The sequence below is a fragment of the Cinclus cinclus genome, chromosome 27 (assembly GCF_963662255.1).
Source record: "Cinclus cinclus chromosome 27, bCinCin1.1, whole genome shotgun sequence".
Taxonomy (NCBI): Eukaryota; Metazoa; Chordata; class Aves; order Passeriformes; family Cinclidae; genus Cinclus; species Cinclus cinclus.
Window position 1 is genome coordinate 4,867,219 of NC_085072.1, and position 22,996 is coordinate 4,890,214.

The following is a 22,996-nucleotide window of genomic DNA, read 5'->3' on the forward strand; positions in this document are numbered from 1 at the left end:
CAACTTGAATAAAATGATTGAAGTGAGAGCCTGGCCTGGCTGAGGTACCTGCCCAAGGACCCAGGGAAGGGCTGGAGCTGTGCCAGGGGAGTTTAGGTTGGATCCCAGGAAAGTTTCTTCCCCCAGAGGGTGCTGGCACTGCCCAGGCTCCCCAGGGAATGGGCACAGCCCCGAGGCTGCCAGAGCTCCAGGAGAGTTTGGATGATGCTCCAGGGATGCCCAGGGTGGGGTTTGGGGTGTCTGTGCAGGGCCAGGAGCTGCACTGGATGGAACTGGTGGATCCCTTCCAGCTCAGGGTGTTCCATGATTCCACCTCTTGGCATCCTGGTGCCACCCAGGGCTGTCAGCTTCTGTCAGCCTGGCAAGCTGAGATTATTTAAGACATAAATTTCAGGAAGATTATGGCAGCAAATCCCTGGAATGAGCATTAAACTGGGATTAGACCCAGTTCTGTTCCTCAGCCTGTCTCCAACAGTTAATCCTACCTCCCCCAGGTCAGAGTGGACCTTGTTGGTCCAGGCTCTTTGTTGGTCCAGAAAGCTCAAGCTGACTTTTGCCTAAATGTTAATGATCAATATTAACACATTCTTCCTCTGAGAGCAGATGAAAAACTGCTGGTTTTAGGGTCTCATCTCAGCCTTCTGTGCCATGGACACCTCTATCAGCATCACTGCATAATTCATTTTTAAAAGACTGCACTTTCTTTGAAGGCCAATAAAGTGTCAGAACCCAGAAGAGAGATTAAAATTTGTCCTTGGTTATAAAGTGCTACAGATTCCTGGGAAGCTTTTGCTCTCAATCCTCCTCAGCCTCTGCAGCTTAGGGAAGCAGGAGGAGCCCTTTGACATTGAATCCCAGCAGGCTCCAGGTGCCATTCAGGGTTTCCAGAACAGGACAAGGATTTGGCCACTGATCCCCAGCTCCAGCAGCCATGAAATGAGGGATCTTTAGACTTGAAACAGCCCCAGTTCACACAGCATATGGCTTTATCTCAGCACCATTTCCACCAGGAGAGAGGAGGGGGTTGGATAAAAGGCCCTGGATAAATTCCATGTGTCTGCACAGCCAGAGATTGAACACATCCATCTGCAGCCACCTTCCAGTAACACCTGGCAGGGAGGGCAGGAGGTCCCAAGCCCCAACATTCCTTGGAATTAACCCAGGCTTTAAACCATGAGTGCTTTCATGGAAACCAAAAAGCAAAGCAGGATATCCTTAATTTCAACCCTCTGGAAGAACCACTCTATGTTGCTGTCTGTAATGGGAAATAAGGAGTTATAAGCTGTTTTTTTTCCTTCCCCCTGTGTGCTAACAAAGTATTTGCTGTATTCTGGTTATTTTTATCTCTCCCAGTGGAAATACAAGTAATAAAAATAGCAGTATTTTATAACAGGGAAAACAAAACCTCTAGTGCACAATTGTGCCTCAGAGAGAAAACGCTGTAATGTTTTTATTTCAGGAGAATATTAACATGTGAAAAGAAACCTGAGAGCTCCTTGATTAACCTGCTCCATCAGCCTCCAGAGAGGAGCATGGATGTGCAGGAGCTGCTTTTCCTGGGCTGCTGCTTCCCACCCAACACCCTCAAGGAGCCAAGTCTTCAGCCAAGTCTCCTCATCCCCTGTCTCTCCTGCCCTCCCAGGCACCTTCCAGCCCCTGGGAATGTGGTGTGGGTCACAGCCATTCCCAGCTCATCCCATTCAACCATCCCAAACCTCTTCCACAAGACCCACAGCCAACAATCCAAGTGTTTTTTTCTGGATGGAGACGTGTGGATGTGCACGGAGGAGCTGTTTGCATCCAGCTCACCCTCAGAGCATCCTCTGCAGGGAGCTCCCCTGGGAGCCCAGAGCAGCATTTGCAATACTCCTATTAATAAAAAGAAAAAAAGAGAAAGCACTTGTCAATCACTTCACTACTTAATAATCTCCTTCCACAGGTGACAACAGACAGAATCCTAAATGACAGATGTGCTGGCAATCGTGTCCCCAAGGACCCTCATGGAGAAATAACTGTGTTCAGCTGAGCCATGCAGCACGTGGGCCTTTCCCAGCTTTGGTTTCTGCTGCATCTTCTTTCCCAGAGCTCCATATCCCCCAAAAGAGGAACATCAGTCTGGAATAAAGGTGTTCTTGCCAGCTGCCCATGGGCAGGGACACCTTCCAGTGCTCCAAGCCCTGTCCAGCCTGGCCTTGAGCAGTCCCAGAAGAAAATTGACAGGCTGCTTTACCAAACACAAAGGTTCCAGCCTATGAGGACTCACTCTGGAGAAAAGACTGGGACAGTGGGCAAAGGGATAGTGTGGGGGGACTCTTTGTGGGGTGTTGGCTGCCCCTGCCAGCATCAGATCCCAGGGCCAAAAGAGTTCACTGGGACTTTTTTATTGTTGTTTTTGTTGAAGTACCTTTACTTACTGATAACATTATTTGCCAAGGCTCTAAATGACAAGAGACAAGGACACCCTGCTGTTAGCTTTGGCAGAAAGTTGTTTGCTGAGTTCATCTGCTGAGGTGACAGCCAGACACTCTCCCAGCACTGCCCTCAGAACCCAGCACCCAGGGCAGGGCTGCAACAGGATGGACTTTAAGGTCACTTCAACCCAAACCACTCTGTGATTCTGTGACTGGGAGAACCTGGGAACAAACAGGAAAGAGCATCCTTTGGTCAAAAGGAAGAAGTAACTCATCAGGTAACTGAGGGTACAGGTCTTGATTTGGATGAAACTCTGTCATCTTACAAATATGGCCCAAATAAATTGAGTTTCAGCCATGAGTCTGCACCTAGAAATCCTTCCCATGAAGCCACTTGCTGTGCCCATCACTCAGGAAAGGACAAGAAGGACAGAGATCCTTAGAACCACAGGGCAGGACAGAGTCTCCAGACCCACCAGTGTAACTGAATTACTTCCCACAGAATTTAGTTTTCAACAGCCAGCAGCAAATAAGATGGCCTGGCACACTGATGCTCTGCTGAGCCACTAGAAGGAGCCTGGGTCTGTATCTGGAGGAGAATTAGGCTGATTATAACTGGGCAGAATATTAAACTGGTTTGACATGTCCACAGTCACCCCCTGAACAAGCAGCACACCAGATCTCCTGCTGGGTAAGGGAACAGGGAAATGAAGGAGTTAACAAAGACCAGATTGAGCTCTGGGCGCCTAGCTGGGACAGAGAAATCCCAGACAGCACAGCAGAGGATTGAATATATTGAATATATTGAATATTGAATCACACACTCTGATCAGGTTTTCCAGAGGGCAGGAGAGCATGGCACAAGGCAGGTAAACCAGGAACACGCTGCAGACCACACACAGGTACCTACAGCCCCATCAGCTCTCCTGTGAGTAATGAAGGAAGAGCCAAATATCTCAGTATTCCAAATTTTGGCTCTGCCTGTTCCTTGACTCATTCCAGGTGGTCACAGCATTCCTTTCTATTCAGTGCAGGGCAGCAGGACAGGAGATGGACACAGGGGAAGTCCAACCCACCCCACAGTTGTTATTAACACTTGGTGTCCTGAGCTCCAAGCAGAATAAGCACACCCAACGTCCATCACAGGGCCTGATTTGACCCAAAAATCCAGGGCTGAGACCCCTGTCAGGCTGAGCTCTCCCCTGCCCTCAGCTCTGCTCAGCACCAAGGACACACAAGCCCAAGAGCAGCATCAGACCCAGGCTCCTGCCTGCAGGTGGGCTCAGAGCTCAGAGCAAACCTGTGCAGCAGCAGCAGTGACTGCTCTGGGTACCTGCTGTGCTCATGGAAAGGATCCCAAACCAAAACTGGGAGAGATAAAAAGTGGCTGAGGAGCATCTCCTTCCTGGACAGGTCTCAGCAGTGCAGAGAGCTCCCAGAGCTACACTGCATGCCTGGCTCAAGTGAAGTCCAGGAGATTTCAAATGAGAAGTTCCTTGGTGGTGCTCGGCCTGGAGGAGAACAAGGGGAGCCCTCACTGCAGTTACAGCTTCCTCGTGGGGGGAAGGAGAGGAGAGATGCTGATCTCTGCTCCCTGAGACTGGGACAGGAGCCAGGGAAGGGCTGGAGCTGGGCCAGGACAGGCTCAGGCTGGAGGTCAGGGAAATGTTCTCCTCTCACCCAGAGGTGCTGGGCACTGCCCAGGATCCCCAGGGAATGGGCACGGTCCCGAGGCTTCCAGAGCTCCAGGACACTGCTCTCAGGGATGGCCAGGGTGGGATTTGGGGGTGTCTGTGCAGGGGTAAGAGCGGGACTGCATGGTCCTTGTAGGTCCCTTCCAGCTCAGGATATTCTGTGATTCTCTGGTTCTGTGATTCTGCTCCGTGGCACTACCTGGTGACATTCCCACACCAGAGGTTTTTCACTGGGAACGGTTCATTTACACCCATCAAGAGGCAGAGGACAAAGCTGGTGACCTGCACAGAGCTCCAGCTGCCCCTGTGCCCCGCGGTCCCAGCGAGGAGGGGACAGCAGGGCTGCTCTCACATCCATCCCCTCCTGCCCTCCCCAGCATTCCTGCCTGACGGAGCTGCCCAGGGCAGGGGGGATAGAGCACGGCTGCTGCCCAGCACCAACACCGCCAGCTTTTCCCGTGCGGGGCTCAGCTCTGCTCACGCTCCCGGGGCTCTTTGAGGCTGACAGGGAGAGAAGAGAGCGAGGTGGAGCCGCCCAGGTGAGCGCCGGCAGGGCTGCGGATGGTACCCAGCGGAGCTTTTCACTCCGAGTAAATCTCTCTTTCCAAAGCTCCTTCGGGGCTGGGGGATCTCTGGGGTTCACAGCACAGGTGAGCCCTCAGCAGGTGCCTCCCCACCGGCAGAACCCGAAACCAAGAGTTCCTGCCCCAGGAAAGCGGCTGCTCCCTCGGAGCTGTGTTAACAGCACCATCTGGTGAGCGATGCCTGCAGGAGATTTAATTCCGGATTCCTGGCAGGATCCGTGAGTTTCACACGCCTTGGTCCCTGCCTTCACGCAGGGGGTGTGGTTGGTGCTCCGGAGCTCTCCGGGATTCCCGGCCCATCTTTGGGCTGCCCGCAGCTTCCCTGGGCTCTTGAGCTGGTTAGAGCCCAGGCTGGCAGGTGAGCTGTCTTCATTTAGGGAGCAGAATTCACCCTGAGCTTGGCACTGGTTGTTGCAACGTCTCCTTCCTCTGGAAAGGTTTAGTGCAAACAGAGAAGATAAAGAACTTACATTTGGGATTGCCTGGAGACACAAATTCCAAGAGGAAACGAGACTTCAGTTTGGAATTTTGCGCCTCGTTCTGCAGTCAAAGGCAAACCCCCTGTCAGGTCCAGACCTTGTTCTGTGCCTGGTGGCACCTGCAGAACTGCACCGAACAGGGCCCCAAAAGAAAATTCCAAATGAATGGGTGTTCCAGGCACTCTCAGAGCTTTCTCTGTCCCGACAGGAAAGTGATCTGAGCCAGATCCACACTGCAATACAGATCCCATTGTCCACAGCACAGCCCAAAGGTGTATCCCAGCCCCATGCTCCCACCGTGGTGGAACACCTCAAAAGGTTTGAGGATTGGAATACAACTCAAAAGTTGTATTTCCAAACAACTTCTGAGCAATTCTTCCACCACAAAAGGCTTTTGGGTTTGTCTCTGATATACAAGACAAGTAAAGGCTCTCTCACCCAGGCAGTTGCTGGACAGGTTTAGTTGGGGTGGCTCATCCTGCCCAGCCTCAGAGTTTGTGGCTGTGGCCCTGAGGGAGGGCAGGGGCTGAGCTGCACAAACAGCAGCAAGTTCTGTCCCTGGGCAGTGCTGGGGGTGCAAAAAGGGCCAGTCAGCAGATCACAGAATCCCAAAACAGTTTGGCTTTGACGGAACCTTAAAGCTCACCCCATTCTACCCCCTGCCATGGGCAGGGTCACCTTCCACTCCCCCCAGCTGCTCCAAGCCCTGTCCAGCTCTTCCAGGGGTGGAAGATGAACATCAGAGCCAGGATGAAGCAGCAGGCACAGCCCTGCACACTCTGCTGCTCCTTGCTGAGGAGTGCCCCAGCACCCCCAGCCACTGTGACCCAGTCCTGTGCCATCTGCCCACCGAAGTTCTGTGCTAAACGTGCTCATCTCTGATGTGTTAATGAGAGGAGCAGGAATGTGTATCCCTGGTTTCAAACCCTGCTAATTTAGCAAACATTATCGTGGTTCCTAAGCATTAACCCAAGAGGAGCTCAGCCAGCACTGTGCTGCAGCCCATGGGAAGCACTGGAAGGTAATTTGGCAGACAGTTTGCTCAGCCTTAAGCGCTTTGTTCTGCTCAATCTGCTCCACCAGCACTGAGCAAAGGACACAGGAGCAGTCAGGAATGCAGCTCAGCCCCTGTGAGCCTGTGCATGCACTGCAGTGACCCAGAGCTCACATGGGGAGGGAGATTAATAAGGGGAAGGAAGGCCAGTGCTCTGGAGAAGATCCAGACTCATCATCTCAACCCTCAGTCAGCAATAACTCCAAAATCATCAGTGTCTACAGAGACATCCACACCCCTGGCCAGGTTGGAAGGGGCCTGAAGCAACCTGGGCTAGTGGGAGGTGTCCCTGCCATGGCAGGTGTGGAACTGGATGAGTTTAATGTCTCTTCCAACCCAAACCATTCTGGGATTCTGTAATAGATATGAATTCTACAATAGCAGCAAGCGGGTGAACAGTTTAGCAGCCGTTTCTAAACCCTGGTAGGATTTTGGAATGGGATTTTTCACCCTGGGTTGAAATGAAAATTGGCAACTGAAGTGCAGCACTATGTGATGGGGTGAACAGCTCAGTGTCACTGGAGCAAGCCAGGAGAATTAATTAAAACCTGGAGAATTAAACCCAGGACATTAAGAAAGAAAATCCAAGCGAGCCTGAGCAGATTCAAACAGAGGAGCTGCAAATGCCAGATGCCAGCCCAGCCACAAGGGCCAACACCAACCACCCAAAGAGCTGGAGCAGATGGGCTGGAGGAGCTGGGAGTGCTCTGGACACAGCCAGGCAGCACCTGGCAAAGAGAAACAAAACCAAAACCAAAACCAAAACCCGCTGTGAAACCCCTGGCTGCTCCTCTGGCAGCCCCAGGGGAGGCACAGAGCCAGCAGCACGTCCTGCTGCCAGGGCTTGGGCTGGAAGTGCAATGGTCTAAGGGCAATGGTTTAAGGACAAATCACCTGCTCCTCCGGGCAGGGAGCAGAGCCCAGCAAGGGCAGCAGCGAATGAATGCAGGTGTTCTTTGTTTCAGCAAGAACAGAAGCTTCAGTGAAGCTCACTGAACCTTTTCCTAGAGCACAGCTCTCATCAAGGAGCCTCTGTGACACTTCAACCACCACGGGCACTTAGAGAATAAACAAACAGTGAGAGAAAAATTGGAGTTTGTTATGAGCCACAGCCTGGAGGGAGCTGCTGGTACATAACAGACCTGCCTGGATCAGAGCCTTCACCTGGGTTTGGAGGTTCAGACACACCCCCAGGCTGGGAGGCATTCCAGGTTACCCGAGCTCTCCCTCACTGGCTGCAGAGAAATTCTTCCAAGGGGATTTTAGCTGAGGTGCAAACTCACTCCTCTTCCTCCCCGCAGGGCTGTGCTCAGCTGGGGCATTGCAGGAGCTGCTCCTGTCAGAGCCAGCCAGACAAGTCCCTGCTCCAGCCCCACATCTGCAAAGCTCAGCTCTGCCTTTTGTTCCAAGCAGGAAAAGCAGGACCCTGCTCCAGCAGCAACATCCACCCCCCAAAAAAAGGGATTTCCTAGTGGTGGGGAGCAGCTCAAGGCACATCCACCAAACTGCAGCTCCAGGTGAGGGAACACAGCAGAATTCCAGGTGTGCAGCTTTTTCACTGCATGCAAAAGGTCCAGAGACCTCCAAACCCGGAGTTTCATGCCCAAGTGAAGATAAACGTGACAAATCATTTTCTGTAGCCTCACCTGGGCTCCTGCAGCACAAGTTTCACCCTATTTCCACACTGCAGATGTTGTCAGGAAAGTCTTTTGCCAGGTGTGGATCCGGATCTGATGATGTTCAAGAAAGAAACTCAAGTTGAAAGAATGATTTTTCTAATTTAATAGAAATAACCAACCAAAATGGGTTCCAAACAATGCTTTAAACTGAGCTAATACAACTTCTACAGCACATTCCAGAGCACTTAACAAGAAATATTTACAGGCAGCTAAAATATTAAATAACCAGAGAAAGAAAAATTTCTGTTTTTTAATTACACACCAGCAAAAAACCACAGAAACAGAGCAATTAGAAACAATAACTTTTTTTAGAAAAAAAAGTTAAATAGGATGATTCAGATAATACACTATCACAGAAACAGCACTTGTTTTTTTTTTTTGAAGAATCATATTAAAAGACGATGCAAGTTTATTATGTGCAAAATGAGCCAGTTCCAGTACTGGAAGCAGGAAATAATTGAAGAATCAAAAAAAATGCCATGATTTAACCCTTCCAGGAGAATGTTTACATGTAAGACAAGCTTTGCACTGCACAAATCTGTATAGGATTATTTACATGTGTCCTGGTGTTCTGAGCCTAACCCCCCCCCCCATTGCAGGTGTGCCAGGGGAGCTCACTCCAGACTGAATCCTGCCAAAGTCCAGCTTACAAAATATTCCAGTACCTCTCTTCGTAGAAATTCCATAAATTCTAAAGGCAGCACCCTCAAGCTGTGATTTTACTCAACAGAATAAGGCCCAAAATGCATTTCATACACTTCATAATTCACTTTAAATAAAGATTCCCAACTTAACTGGAAAGTTGATGCAATCCTGATAGATTAGAAAGCACAGAAAAAAGGATCCCCGTAAGCCAAGTCGAAGTAGGTGGAAGAGTTACTGCACACACACACTTTGAGAAGACAAAATAAATCACCATACCCAAAGATACAATCCATATGTGCCATCTGTGTAAACTGTGGCATTTACATTTTTATTTTTAAAAAGTGCCTCCATTATTTGCTTAAACAGCTACTTCTTAAAAAAATATGGAACTTTCTCCAATCTTTTAAAATAAAATGCCACATTCTATATTGTCAGGAACTGCTGCACACTTTGTTTTTAAAAGCTAGGCTTGTGATTTGCATACAAACTTCCTTATAAAATAATTATCCAAAGGAAAGGATTCCTGTCATGCTGACAGGCAGCTGACAAAGCAGTTTTATTGCTTTTTTTCCAAGGAAGAGAGTGAGAAAAACAAGGAAAAGCCAACTGGAAAAAGCCAGTTCCCTGTACACCACACACTTGGCTTCAAAATACTCTTGCAATCATCTAAACTTTTCCAGGTCAGCCAAAACCAGGTGATAAAACAGAAATTTGGGCTCATTTTAAGGACTTCTCCAGTGGCCTGAAATGTTTCATCCAGCATAAAGTGTCACAGTGAAGTGTCAGATCCCACAGGCAACCTCTCCACACTTAACTGAGCATTTCTGTTTGCAGGAGCTGAGGAAAACCCTCTTTTTATTTTTTTTTATAATAACTCTGCTTTACTTTGCTCTAGGCCACTTAATTCCAGGACACAGCTAAATAAAGGCCCAGAGCCCATTTAGGTGTTGAATTCCCACTCATCACCAGGAATTCCATGGCAGGACCTGCTGAGGTCAGTGAGCAACTCACACTGGGCACTTTGCACTCTCATTTCAAAAGCAAATTGCCTTTTCCTTCTTTGGCTTAACTTAAAACTTCAGGGGCAACAAAAATTCTCAGCCAAAATGGACACACAAAATTTTTGGGAGTATTTTAAATGAGAGCAGAGTTGCACCAAGTGTCAGATTCCTCCTGCCACCCCATGGGATCACAATTTGACAGGATTTCCTGATGTAAACTGTGCTCTGATTCCCCAGGTAAAACACTCAGCAGCTGGCACAGAGAAGATGCCCAGGAAATTAGTGGCTCATTAATACAAACCCAGTAATTTGCTCCTGAATGAGTTACAAACGGAGAGGCACCAAAAATTTGTTTCCACTGAGCAAACCCTTCCCAGCTCTGTGAGAACACCCAGACTGCAGGATCAGGGAGGGGGTTAGCAGAGTTTATCTACCCTTTCAAATAATTTCAAAGAGAACTTTGCTGCTTTCAAAACAATTACCGAATTGCTGCTTTGGGAGTTCAAATATGAAGGGGAAGAAAAAATAAGAGAGTATTTTGTTTCCTTGTAGAAAAGAACACTTGAGATTTCTTGCACACATTCAAAATTCCACATAACCCTAGTGAGCACTGGGGAATGGGGGGGAGGAGCAGGTCTGGAGGGTCAGTGGGGTCTGTGCAAGGGAAGAGCTCAGGCTCAGCAAAGTCCAGCTCAGGCACTCCTGGTGTGCAGAAGATGCTGAGCATGAGCTGGACAAGTTCTTCACTTGGAGTGAAGAGCTGAAGAAGCCACCTCAAAGGAAAGGCTGTCCCAAAACACTGGGAAACTGCTCTGGGGTCTGGGGGGGGGGGAGCAGAGGGTCCTGTTCCTGCAGCAGCCAGGGGGCTCAAGCCTCCCTGGAGGGTTTGGGATGAGTCCTTCCCCCTGTTCTCCATCTGGGATCCCCTGTGCTCTGCTGGGATCCCCTGAGCTCCACCTGGGATCCCCCCATGCCCATCCCATGCTCTGACTCATCCCCAAGGTCTCTGCAGGATCCAATTCCCAGCTGCTGCCCAGGGAAGAGCTCATAAGGTGAGGCCTGAAGGTACCAGAAGTGCCATAAAAACAGGAGCCCCGAGTGAAGAGAGTTCACAGAATCTTATTTTCATGATAATTTTAATAATATTCCTTTCGCAAAATGAAGCTGAGAAACTAGAAATGCATAAATAGGCAATACACAGAGCCATGAAATGATCCCTTGTCACTACCAGTGTCCTATTCACACATCAGCCTTTCCACAGGCAAAGCTGTTGCTCTTTGTCACTTTAATATGTTGAAGTGGAATTTCTTTTCACATACAAACTGGTAAAAAATGAACTTAAAACAGCACTGTTAATGTTTAAGAAATTAAAAACAAACAACCAGTTTGAGTTTGAAGTGTAACATTTGAGTAAAGAAGTGAGCTGGAAGTTACAAACATCTTCAGTCCCCTCATTTATTGCAAGAGGGAGAATCCCAAGGTACGCAGACCTAGCTCTTAGAAAAGAAACCAAATCTGCAGTGATTTGCATAAAAACTGCTGAGAGCATTTCTCAATTTGATATTGTGCTAAAATATTTCACTTTACCATGATGGTAAAGTGTGTTCAATGCCACAGGAATTGCTGAATACACCAAACCCCCAGGGATCTCCCACAGAATTGCTGGATCACACAAATGCAGAAAAACTGAGCCTGCCATCTCGAGCTCATTGGTTACATAAATTCTTCAACTTCCTTTAACAAGATCAATATGAAGGCCAGAAATTGTATTTCTTTACTTGTGTCAGTAAAGAAAACAACTTGTCGAGCTGTAACTCCTTGTGGTTCCATGATTTCTAACCAGGAATGTGGGATGGAGGCAGTGCAAGGGAAGGCACTGCAGAGGTGCCTCAGGGCTTACTGAGGGAACTGGGAAATTGTTCTGTTCCCACTCTTGGACCAAAAACCACTCGAGGCCAAACCCTGTGCAAGTGCTTTGTTCAATGGATGGTCAGGCAAACCAAACTCAGACTGATTCCAATCTTCCTGCACATTTCCCTCACTGCTCAAGCTGCTTCTGAAGAAAGTTCTGAGAAGTACTCTAAGAAAAATAAGACAGAACCTCAAAATGAATGCAATGTTAGAAATAGCATATATTACAAATCTTTTCTTGATAGGAACAATCAATAAGAATACATATTAGCTTAAAAACAGTTCAGCAAATGTTGCTGACCTGCAAGAAATCTCAATTCACTATTTACAAATAAGACAAAGTGAATACAGGAAATTTTACACATTTGGTAGTTAATAGGTTATTGTTTGCCGAGTGGTCTATTAGAAACTGATATTTAGGAAGACTGGAAAAACACCCCAACCAGTTATTACCTCTTCAGTCTATATTTTAAGTACAGAAAACTAGAGAATGAATATTGGACAGAACATTCTGCCTCGTCAGGGGGTCAGGGACAGATGACAACGCTGAGACTTCTGCCATGGATGCCATTAAAATGTTCTGGGTACAGGACTTTAATAAATACACCTTGTCCTACTGAAAGGGATTGGAGCCACCAGCTTAGCCCTTCACCTGCCAAAACCTCACATTCCTGCATTCGCCCATTCAGAACAGTTTAATGATTTTTTTTCTTCCTGTTGCTATACATAAAATGGAGTAAAGAAAGCAAAATGGCAACAGTCGGATTGACACAGAAGATCAGTTATTCACAATCCTGCTCCAATGAGATGATCAAAGCAATGACCAACACACACTTGAGTGGACACAGAGGGGATTTCAGAGCTTTGCTCACACTTCACACTGCAGTGTAATGCAAGATACAGTCACTGAGTGGGTCCAGTCCTGCAGATCGTGTCACTACACAGTCTTATCTGTGCATGGAGCATCTCCTATCAAATCTGCTTCTCTTCAACATTCCTCCACCTCTGTCTGTGAGACCAGGAGGAATGTGTCCCCTCCATCAGGAAAAGAAAGAATATAGCAAGTAATCAAGGAAAAAAAAAATACAAACCACCAAAAATTTACAATACAGGTTTTTTTCCCCTTTTGATGAGAATGTTTTTCTGTACAAGTGTTTTTTGTTATCTAATACTGTTTAAAAAGCTATCAGCTTCTTCAAGATGGCCACTGTAGGCATGATAATATTCCAGGAACACTTAAATAACAGTTTTTACAATAGATTTTAGGTCCATATCATTAGATTACTTTATATGCACTGGTCTCTCATCTGATTTTAGGCGTTTTCTACGTGGTTGTATAAAATCTTCATCGGAGTCCTCAGTTATTTCACCATCATCCTCTTCCTGCTCAAATTCAGGCAAAGGCTGGAAGGTCCTGTCTGAGTAGATCTCTGTAAGTTTATCTTCAAAGTACAATGAAACTGCCTTCCCTGCCTGTGCTACTTCTGAATCAGCCTGTGGATGAAAGAAGACAGGAATATTCACCTGTTGGAAATGCACATCCCTTCACCAAGTGTGCATGGTCTGAAACGCTTACCTTCAAATTAATCTCTTGTGTTTCTGCATAAACTTGAACAACTTTCATCATCTAAAAAGGATACCAGAGTCAAAAAAAATGAAATTATAATCCTTTCTAAAGTTACGAGATCGCACAGGATTGGATGACTAAAGTCAGCCATAACAACAACACAGTTTGTTATGGTTTGTTAGCTTTAGTTCCCAAACTTAGGCAGCAGGTTTAAAACAGTCTTAGGTGGTAAATAAACCTTCAACAGAACACACAACTTTTGTACCAGTGGCTCCCAGCCATTTTCTACTCATGACTGCTTTCTTCAGGATAAATTGGGAGTTGCCTGGACATGATTGTAGGGAAGTCTCCTTTGGAGGGAAGAGCTCCAGGAGATTTCTTTCCTGGGGATTACCCCACTTGGATTTCTGCTTTGGAAAAGCATTTGGCTTAGAGGCACTCGACATGATGCTGCTGTGAGAGGTCAGAGTGACTCAACTTTTGCCATGAGCCAGGCAAGCTGGAACACATTTTTTCTGTTTAAAAAAAGCAAGAAAAAAAAATCACATTCCTCAGTACTTCCTCCCTTGTACTCTGGTCTCTAAGAGCTGCAGCATGTTTTCCTCTAAAGTGGATGTTTCATTAATTGCCTTGATTGAGAAGTTCACATAATTACCTCACAAACCTCCCCTAATGCAGGGACATAAAGGAGTTGGGGCTGTGAAAGTCCCAAATGCTTGTGAGCAGTTCCAGCATCACATCACTGACCCTGACTTTTCCCAGGGAGGTTTTAATTGTAGCTTTGTGCAGTTCCTTCAGTTTCCTTCTGCACAGGGACAGAAATGCAGCCCCAACACTGCAAGTCCAGGTTACATTTTACAGAGAAATAAGAAATATTGGCCGATTTCTGCATTTCTAAGGTCAGAAGAAAGCCATTCCCTGTGATGCCTTTTCTCATCCTTGCTTTAAAGCATCTCAAAGATCAGGAACCCTCTTAGCTCCTACTTAGTTTCAGCACAATATCACCTCTTGGTTTTTTTTTAATATTCAGATTATTTTTTCCATTGCTCCACTAGCAGTAACATTCAGATTATTTATCTCCCCAAGTCACATTTCAGGTGTAAGGTATCCCTTACATTATCAGATGGGATCATTGCAGAATTAGTAAAAAACATGACCCCATACCCAAGTTAGCCACTGAAAACTGATTTTTGTGAGAGCCCAGCTACCAAGGAGTTCAAGCAAGAAGGTTAATAAAAGCTTTGCTAGATTCAGCCTGAGTGAGGTAGTAAAACCAGAATAACTTCAGAAAGGCAGACTTCTCCTCAGTAGAGGAAGTTTCTCAATGGATTCTATCATGTTCCAGAAGTGTGAAACAATTACCTGGGCAGCTTGAGACACTGTCAAGGACTCTTTGGTTATCTTTCTGGCACTTCCTGAGCACTTCTATAATCAATCTGATGCACAGTAACCAGGTCACCCTGCTCCTCACTCACAGATAGCACTGAATGCATTTTAGAAGTTCCCTCTGCTCTCCCAGTTTAGCTGAAAATGAAGTTACTCTGCAATTGCCTTGAGTTTTATTTGGTTTCTAAGTGTCTGATTCAGCATCTGCTCCAAAAGCAGAAGTTACAGCTGGAAGCAGAGCCTTTCAAAGGAGAAGTTGCACAACCAGGTTGAAATAAATCTTCATCTAAAATGACAAATGGTGTTCAGATTGGAAGTTAACATACTTCATTAAACCTTTCACAGTTCTTGAAGATCAACCGGACATCGGCCACGAAGTCCTCAGGGGTTTGGTAGTGTTGGGAATGTTTCTTCTGCAGTTTCTTCTTCACAGTGGATAAATCCATTGGTTTCTTTATGATTTTATAGTAGTTTGGTATCTGTAAAAAACCAACAGTGATTTATCACTGAATGGCTGCAGAATTCACAGCTGAATTTCTACACTGAAGGTACCCACCCTTTAATCTCAACACACATTTCAGGCATGTTCAGCGACGCAGAACAATTTCCTTTCCTCAAACTGTTTAAAAAGTTCTTTATAGAAGTATGGAGTGACAGGGCAAAGGGGATTGGTTTTAAATTGAAGGAGGGTAGATTTAGCTTTGACACTGGGGAGAAATCCTTCCCTGGGAAGGTGGTCAGGCCCTGGCACAGGGTGCCCAGAGCAGCTGTGGCTGCCCCTGGATCCCTGGGAGTGTCCCAGGCCAGGCTGGACACTGGGGCTGGGAGCAACCTGGGACAGTGGAAGGTGTCCCTGCCCATGACAGGGGAGGTACTGGATGTGCTTTAAGGTCCTATCCAACCCAAACCACTGTGGGATTCTGTGATTCTTTCCACCTTTCAGTGTCCCTCACAGCACAGCAAAGCTTTTCAATACAGTTACTTCTTTTACAGCTGAAAACACAGGAGTCAAAGCAGCTTCTTTCCTCCTCCCATTCAAAAGTTTGTCCAAAAAGAAACAAAAAGCTCTCCTAAAGCATTTTGAGTTTCATGGGTATCCTAAGACATCTTGTTCCAATCAATAACTGCAAATTGGAATTATTTTTAAATACCTGTTTTTGAGACTGGAGTGAAGCATCTGCCTGGAGAAGCTTCAGAATCTCAGCCCAGCTTTCCCTCTCAGACCTATGAAAAGCTGGATGACTGCCAGAACTTTCAGACTCATCAAGGGAGACATGCTCCTGGTGAAAGCAGTCAGTTCCTTCCCAAATTCAGCTCCAGACTCTCAGGGTTGTTATACCAAATATGAATCACAAGCTGTTTTTCAGGAGACTCACCGAGGCTGGGACTGGCTCTTGGAACTCAATGCTCAGCTCGTGGCAGTACAGGTAAAGCAGGAGGCGTTCACATTTCTTATAAAGAAATAAACAGGGTCAGATTAATATTCTTAATTCATCCCTAGCCCAGAAATTCACACCTCCCTACTTTAAACAGGCTTGTACTTTAACAGCTTAGTACTAGAAAATTAAAATGCAACTTAATTTAAAAAGGTAAAGTTCTTAGGAGGGCAGAGTTGAGATGCAGAACCCCATTTACTGTTCACAGATTTCCTCCTTGTTTTATCCCCCCTACTCAAAAGCCTAGGGCTGAAGTCAGGCATGGAGAGACATGCTAATATGCTGCAAATGAAAAAATAAAATACCAACTACAACCACTTTTAACTGCTTTTGTCCAATCACGATCACATGCAACAGAAATGGACTGAGCTACAAACTTTTCTCTTCCCCACAAGACAAAATTGAACAGTCTGAAAGCAGAGCCAGAATTTCTATAAATTCCCTGTTGAAACATTTTTCCTTACTTTGCTTGTAATTCCTTTAGAGGAATTTGATTTGATAATACTCTTAATACTACACAGTGTTAAAAATAAAAATAAAGCTAAAATCTAAAAAATAATTCTGATTGTCAAGGTCATTACAATTCCCCAAGAATGCACCTGAATACTCCCAGCACCTCTCACAGGTACTTCAACACACCAAACTTACAGAGCTATTTTATGAAGGTGATACCAATGCTAAAAACAAAGGACTTTTAATTAAGTGCATGTTAAATGATGCATTTAAATACAGAATTTGTGTTAATGCCAAATTTTAGCTCCTAAGTGATTACAGTCCCAATGGACTGGGGCACTCCCACAGTCACCAACACCTGGAGATGTGGCCACAGCAGGAAAAATCTCATTTATCATTTTGGGTTGTTTTGCAAAGCCGTGACTACATTTAATTTGCTTCAGCCAAAGCAAAACCATCTCCAGTCAGTGGAGGGTAGCTGATGTGGGAAAGCATTTTTTCCTGGGAAGCAGATTCCTGCAAGTTTGAGACCCACCCTTTGGTCCACAGGACTCAGGCCTTGTGCTGTCTTCCCCTTCTTGCTGTGCTGGGAATTGTCACAATCATATTCCACTTCAGGTTTGCTCAGGTCTCTGCAGAATGTACATATCCACTCTCCACTAAAAAGAAAAACACAGTTATTCCAGACATCCAGGGATAAATTCCCATCAGTGATGACTACAAATAGTTTTTACTCCCTCTTACAGATTCACATTCTACTGAAGTGAAGACTTTGATACCCAAAGCTAAGCAATGACCCTTAATGCTCAAAATAGTTCTGCCAGTCAAGGCCATTTTTCCTGCCCTCATATGATTCTTTAATACTTTATAACACTTTTCTCACCTTGCCTTATACTGAATTTCACACAACAGAATGGTGAGACTTTACACAAACAAATAAACAGAATGGAATTCTGCTATCAGATAAACACTGAACAGCTACACACAAACAACTCAAAAAATGTCATATTTTTGTAGTGTAATAAACCACCCAGAATAAGCTGATTTTGGAGGAAACATTAGTTTGGGTTCTGTGTGTGTTAAAAATACATATTATGGTATTGGCTTTTCACAAATATTAGGGTGGATACTGTATGTGTGGAGCTGAAATGGTTTTTAAGATACAGTTTTCTTTAGGAGTAACAGAAGCTGATAAAGTGTCTGTAGTAAGGGAACTGCCTGCATGGTTGGGTAACACCCAGTGAAGACACCTGCCACTGATACACCAGCTACCAGCACCTACATTCTACAGATGGTCATCTGTAGAAACTGAAGACCACATTAATTGAAGCCCAAATTAAGACTGATAAGAAAAATAAATTAAAACCACAGCCAAGAAACACACATGCTCTAAAAAGGCAGACTCAAGGAGTGACCATGCAAAAAGTTCCTGGAATATGGAAATTAATTTTTAGAAAAGTCAGAATATGCATGACAGGCCTATAAATATGCAACAGGCTAAAGTATTTAAGGGGTGTCTCCAAAACAGCAGGTGTGCTCTTGGCTGAATGCTTTTACTTTAATAAAAGTTAATAAGAGACTAACAAGAAACTTTTGAAATTTTATCAGGAAAGTGAACCTCATTTTTCACAGTGCACAACCTGAGCCCACACCGCGACGCTGCTGCCGGTACCTGGGGAAGCTGAGCAGCGTGGGGACGTGGCAGGTGAGGTGGAACACCTTGGGGCACTTCTCACAGCACAGCAGGTCCCCCCCGTTCTGGCAGACAGCACACCAGTCCTCGTTGGGGTCATCGTCCTTGTTGTTGCCTTCTCCTGCCACTCGGGCTGAGCGGTGCATGAGGCTCCGCACGGGAGATTTCCCGTTCACCAGGCTGTGCCCAGACTGTTTGCAGCTCTCACTCAGATCTCCTGGCTCTGTCTTCACGTGGTTTTCCAGGCTCCCCAAAGCTTCCAGCTCACTCTCCAGGTGCAGGTGTGTGGACAGAGGTGGTGTCAAGCTGCTCTCGGGGCTGCTGAGCTGGAATGACAGTAGCACACGGAAAACCAGAGTTGATTTTACAGCGGCGTCTTTCTGCCTGTGGTGGAATTCAAAAGCCTCCCACCATTCAAAGGTACCATGCTTGTATCCCAAAAATCCATAGGAAATCATGAGGAAGAGCTGAGTTGCACACAGTAATAAAGACTGCTTTTTCACATGTCCTTTCTTTGAGGGACACACTCATTTCTTATGATATATAATATGAGAAATGCTATAACAAGCCAAACACACTAAGTCATTAAAAGCTGATAATGACAACTTCATTGTCATTAGAAAAAACCATCAACTCTACCACCCTGCTCCCTGTACACAATCCTGTTCAATCAAGCACAGCTGGGAAACACTGAAAAATATTCGTTTGCTAATTATTTGATTTATGCTTTGGTCTAAGAACTTCTGACTGACTGGAGGTTTTCTGAATGCAATTACCTACGTGGCAATGTCCACTATCAGTGGGTGACTCACAGCTTTTATTAATTAGGGATTAAAAGCAGCAAATGCTCTCTATTACACTTCATTTAATCATTAAAGATAAAATTTACATTACAGGCTACCCTGTGCCTGGCAGAGCACTACCAGGGACAAAATACCTCTTAGAATGAAGCTCTAGAGTAAAAATGCCTTTTTTTTTCACCTTTCCAAATTGTTAAACATGATGCCAGGAAAAACACAACATATTGGGCATAAACTAACTTTACCATGCAAGCACTCCTTCTGCCATCCTCTGTTTTTTCCTGCTTTACTGTTCCTGAGAAACTGCAGATCTCTTCTTCTGTGCCTGGCTCTTGCTTTACTTTCACTTGGTCAGCCCTGAAGCCAATGCCAGTTTTGTCAGCAGTCCTGCCCGAGGAGCCACAGCTGCAAAGACATCAGCACATCATGAGATAAAAAAGAGGATAAATCAACAGGGCAAATAAATTCAGTTAACTGCTTCCCAAAAGAAAGGCAAAGGGTGTTAGAACATTTACAACAGCTCCAGTTTACAAGACACAGGAGAAAAAAAAAATTAAAAATATAAATCTTCATGTTAGCATTCTTCCATTCCCCAGTCATGGTTATGACAAGGCACACTTTGTCAACTGCCAATTCTTTTTTGGAATTCTTCATGTCTGATTTTTTTTTTTTGGCCTGACAGTGTTAATGTGACACTCACCTTCCTCTGCTGCCTGTGCTGGAGGTGCTGGGGGGCCTCACAGGAGTGTGGGAGTTGGACAAACCTGCAAAGAAGCAGCACAGAAGCTGATTTTGTACAAGTTTACATTCACTGACTAGTGCTGAGTAACCCCAGAAATGCTGCAGGAATATCCTCATTTACTAAGTCACCTAAGTCAGCTGTTCTCTCAGTCTTTTGACCACAACTAATCCAGCACATCACATTAAATAAAAAAGTGACAACACACAGTTCTTAAGAGTTCCAATAATTATTTCACCTAATCCAAACAATGCTAATTACTTCTTACTAACTGAAATTACTTCTTACTTACTGAAATATTATTCTTACTCATAGAAATAGATATTTTCAATGTTTAAATAACTGAGTATTGGGTACTGGTGACTTAATTTGTTCATGTGCATAAGAAAAGCTCTACCATTAACTGGTTACACTCAGAATGACCCTGACAGTGTCTCTCCATGTATCTGGAACACTGTATCCATGTGCTGGCAGTTTGTTATCATAAAGACATCTCTAAAGGAGGGTAAAATTTAAATTCCCAGAAGAATCTATTTCTGAGCAAAACAAGTTTTAACTAAAACATCACTTTCCTTCTGGCAGGAAGCAATTATTTTCAACAAAAATACCATAAATAGCCATGCCTTTCTGGAATCCCTAGAAAAACCCATCAGATTTACCTGATGACCCTGGAGACAGAGCTGAAGGTCCTGGGGAGGGATTCATGGTGCTTGTAGGCTGTGGGGGGAGGTGGCTGCCTGTGATATATCTACTTAGCAGATTATCTAAACTACTGGAACCAGCATCTTCCAGCTAAGGAGAAAAACAGAAATCTGAATCAGAGAGGTCTAATTCAAGTTTCATACCAGTTCCACACCTCTAAACTGTGATCAGTATCTTTACTGGAATCCCCTCTCCCTTCAAGGACTCAGAACATCAGCTAATATTTTTATCAGTTTCATGCAAAGATCAGGCTTTCAAATCAGAAACTTCAAGTAACATTTCTCAAAAGCTCCTAAATCTGAGTTTTTTCCAGTACAATCCTGGCTGCACTTACATAAAATCACTGCAAACTTTCTGGTTCCCAGCTGCACAGTGTGTTGATCACACACATGGTATTGTGTTAGTCATGAACTACCAGATTACTGAGGCTGCAAAAGTTATTCCATAATTAAGATATTAAGGGAAGCCATAATCTTGTCTTTCTTTAACATGATGGGAAATCTCCCACTCACTTTTCAAACAGATTTTAGCACCTATTAAACCCAAGGAAACAGGGACCCTATTGCTGTAACTGCTTAAATGTGTTAAATGGAGTACTGTGTTTGAAACACTCTGCATTCCAAGTGGGTTTTAATGACTGTGCCAGCAGTTTGGAGGACTAACACTTCCTATCCAGTAAATCCAGCTAAAATCCATAACAACTATTACGTGAACAGGTCTAAAAAGTATTTTACCAGAATACTGCATTTGCAGTGCACCTAGAAGTTGCATGGCAATGCTTTGGATTATCCCACAATTTCTCATTTGGTGTCTGATGAAACAGCCACAACCACTCACACTATTGCTTTGTTCTAAAGCCTCAGCAGTGCAGGCTGCTCACACTGAGATGGGATTCCTCCTTCCCCACCATTCTCACATTAACAAATGACCTGCAGCCTCCAGAGAACACTGAACATACCAGCCCTGAACATTTAAGAGTTGAAAAGTTGCAGCTGGTATTCCAGCAGACAATCTTGACTTAAATGTATTTTTGTTTCCTGTATCGTGACCAAACCTCCTGGTTTTACACATGGGTATTTCAATGTAAAAGTCCTATTCTCAGGATGGAGCCATCATCCTCCTCCCCTCCCAAACACCACATTACTTTTACTTTCTTTGCCTCCATGTGTACATTACATTTGCTTTTCACATCTCCAAATGAGCTTAACTTCAAAATCTATCTCAGCTGGTGTCCCCCTTCTGTGGGACAATGGGACACGTCCCCTCTGTGCTCCCTGATCCTTCTAGGAACATCAGAGAAACTCCAGGCAGCTTTAACCCTGAATAAATCACCATTCAGGGCACTCAAAATACATCACTATTAATTATTCTATTGATATCTTCCCACAAGATAGCCTTGTGGAAAAAAGGGAAGCGAACACACAAGCTGGAATTAATTAAAGTCTTAATTTTACTACAGGACATATTCTGTATTGATTAATCTAAAGGTTACCAGGTGGAGCAGGTCAGCCCTAACTGGATAAAACAGTTGCATGCTGTCCTAGGTTACAATGTAAAGATGTGCCCAAAGGTTTGCATTCTATCACCATGTGCTGCAGCCAGGTGGGGCAGTGATTTTTAATCTCTGTAGGAGATATTCTTTGTTAATGGGCCATTTGTTAGACCACCTGGGCAGTGTTCTTTATCTTTTCCGTAACCCATCCTTTCTCCAGGAGATATCTCCTGTTAATGGCCCACTGAGTCCCACAGCATGACTGATCAAATTACACCATCCCATTGGGAGATGCACCACCCAGGGGCAGGAGCAAGCATTTCCTAACCAGATAAAAACAGATTTGGAACACCAAGGCAGCCCCTACCCACTGGTTTCCAGAGAAACCAGGGAGTTACCAGACCTCTCTACAGGATCTACTGCAACAAGACTCTTTCATCTGGACTGTCACCGCCACCCCAAGCAGTAGGGTGTCAGGTTGTATTCTGACTGTATTCTGACAGTGGTTTTTTTGTTTTTGGTTTTGTTTTTTTTTAGTATTGCATGCATTTTATTTTTTTCCCTATTAAATTCAATTTCTGACTTGGAATCTCCTACTGGTTTGCTTTCAAACCAGCACACACGCCTAAGAGAAGGGCTGAAGTTTTTTAATTCTACAACTTTAAATGATAATTCCACCATTCTATGGAGCTAAGTGTGAAAGCAGAGGGGGGGAGCAGCACTGACCTGGATGGGAGGGATGTCTGGCAGGGAGGGCAGGTTCTCCGGGTTGGTGACAGACGGGATGAGCTCGATGGCCGACACGGACGGGCTGGTGGGGCCACGGTTGGCGCTGGCCATGGTGGCTGTGGTGGGGCTGGTGGGGTTGATGGTGGTGTTGTGCACGGACACCACTGGGAAGGGCCCCGCGTGGCCGGGGTTGGAGTGCTGGGGAGACACAGACACCGGGCTGGGACATGGGGACATCGCAGCTGCCACTGCAATGCTGCCCCGGGGACAGACCTCAACCCAACCAGAGCAAAACTCACACTCACAACTAGCACAGCACCTGCCAGCACTGAGGGCAGAGCAACTGTTACTCTTCTTCACTTGGAAAGGAAAAAATACTTTATGTGGCTTGATTTTAAACACTTTTTTTTGAGCGCTTCTTCCGCCAAATTATTTCGTATACAGTTGTGTTTTCTTAAAGCAATTACTTCCTCCAAAGATAGCTTTAGAGTTTGCATGTCTAATTTTTCTTTATGCTAAAAAGTAACTGTTTCAAGTAATA

The 22,996-nt window shown here is 45.2% G+C and overlaps 1 protein-coding gene across 1 annotated transcript in view; it reads right to left on the reverse strand.

Annotated features, from left to right (window-relative positions):
* Positions 1-10,673: 10,673 nt before the first annotated feature.
* TRIM33 (tripartite motif containing 33) overlaps positions 10,674-22,996 on the reverse strand; it is a 37,020-nt gene continuing 24,697 nt past the window's right edge. Inside the window, exons 11-20 of the mRNA XM_062509797.1 lie at positions 22,453-22,653; positions 20,192-20,324; positions 19,494-19,557; positions 19,039-19,198; positions 17,973-18,319; positions 16,836-16,959; positions 15,788-15,862; positions 14,738-14,890; positions 13,035-13,085; positions 10,674-12,952 (exon numbers count right to left, since the gene is read on the reverse strand). Coding sequence (XP_062365781.1) covers positions 12,740-12,952; positions 13,035-13,085; positions 14,738-14,890; positions 15,788-15,862; positions 16,836-16,959; positions 17,973-18,319; positions 19,039-19,198; positions 19,494-19,557; positions 20,192-20,324; positions 22,453-22,653 — 1,521 coding nt within the window. The 3' untranslated portion in view covers positions 10,674-12,739. The remainder of the gene's footprint in view (positions 12,953-13,034; positions 13,086-14,737; positions 14,891-15,787; positions 15,863-16,835; positions 16,960-17,972; positions 18,320-19,038; positions 19,199-19,493; positions 19,558-20,191; positions 20,325-22,452; positions 22,654-22,996) is intronic.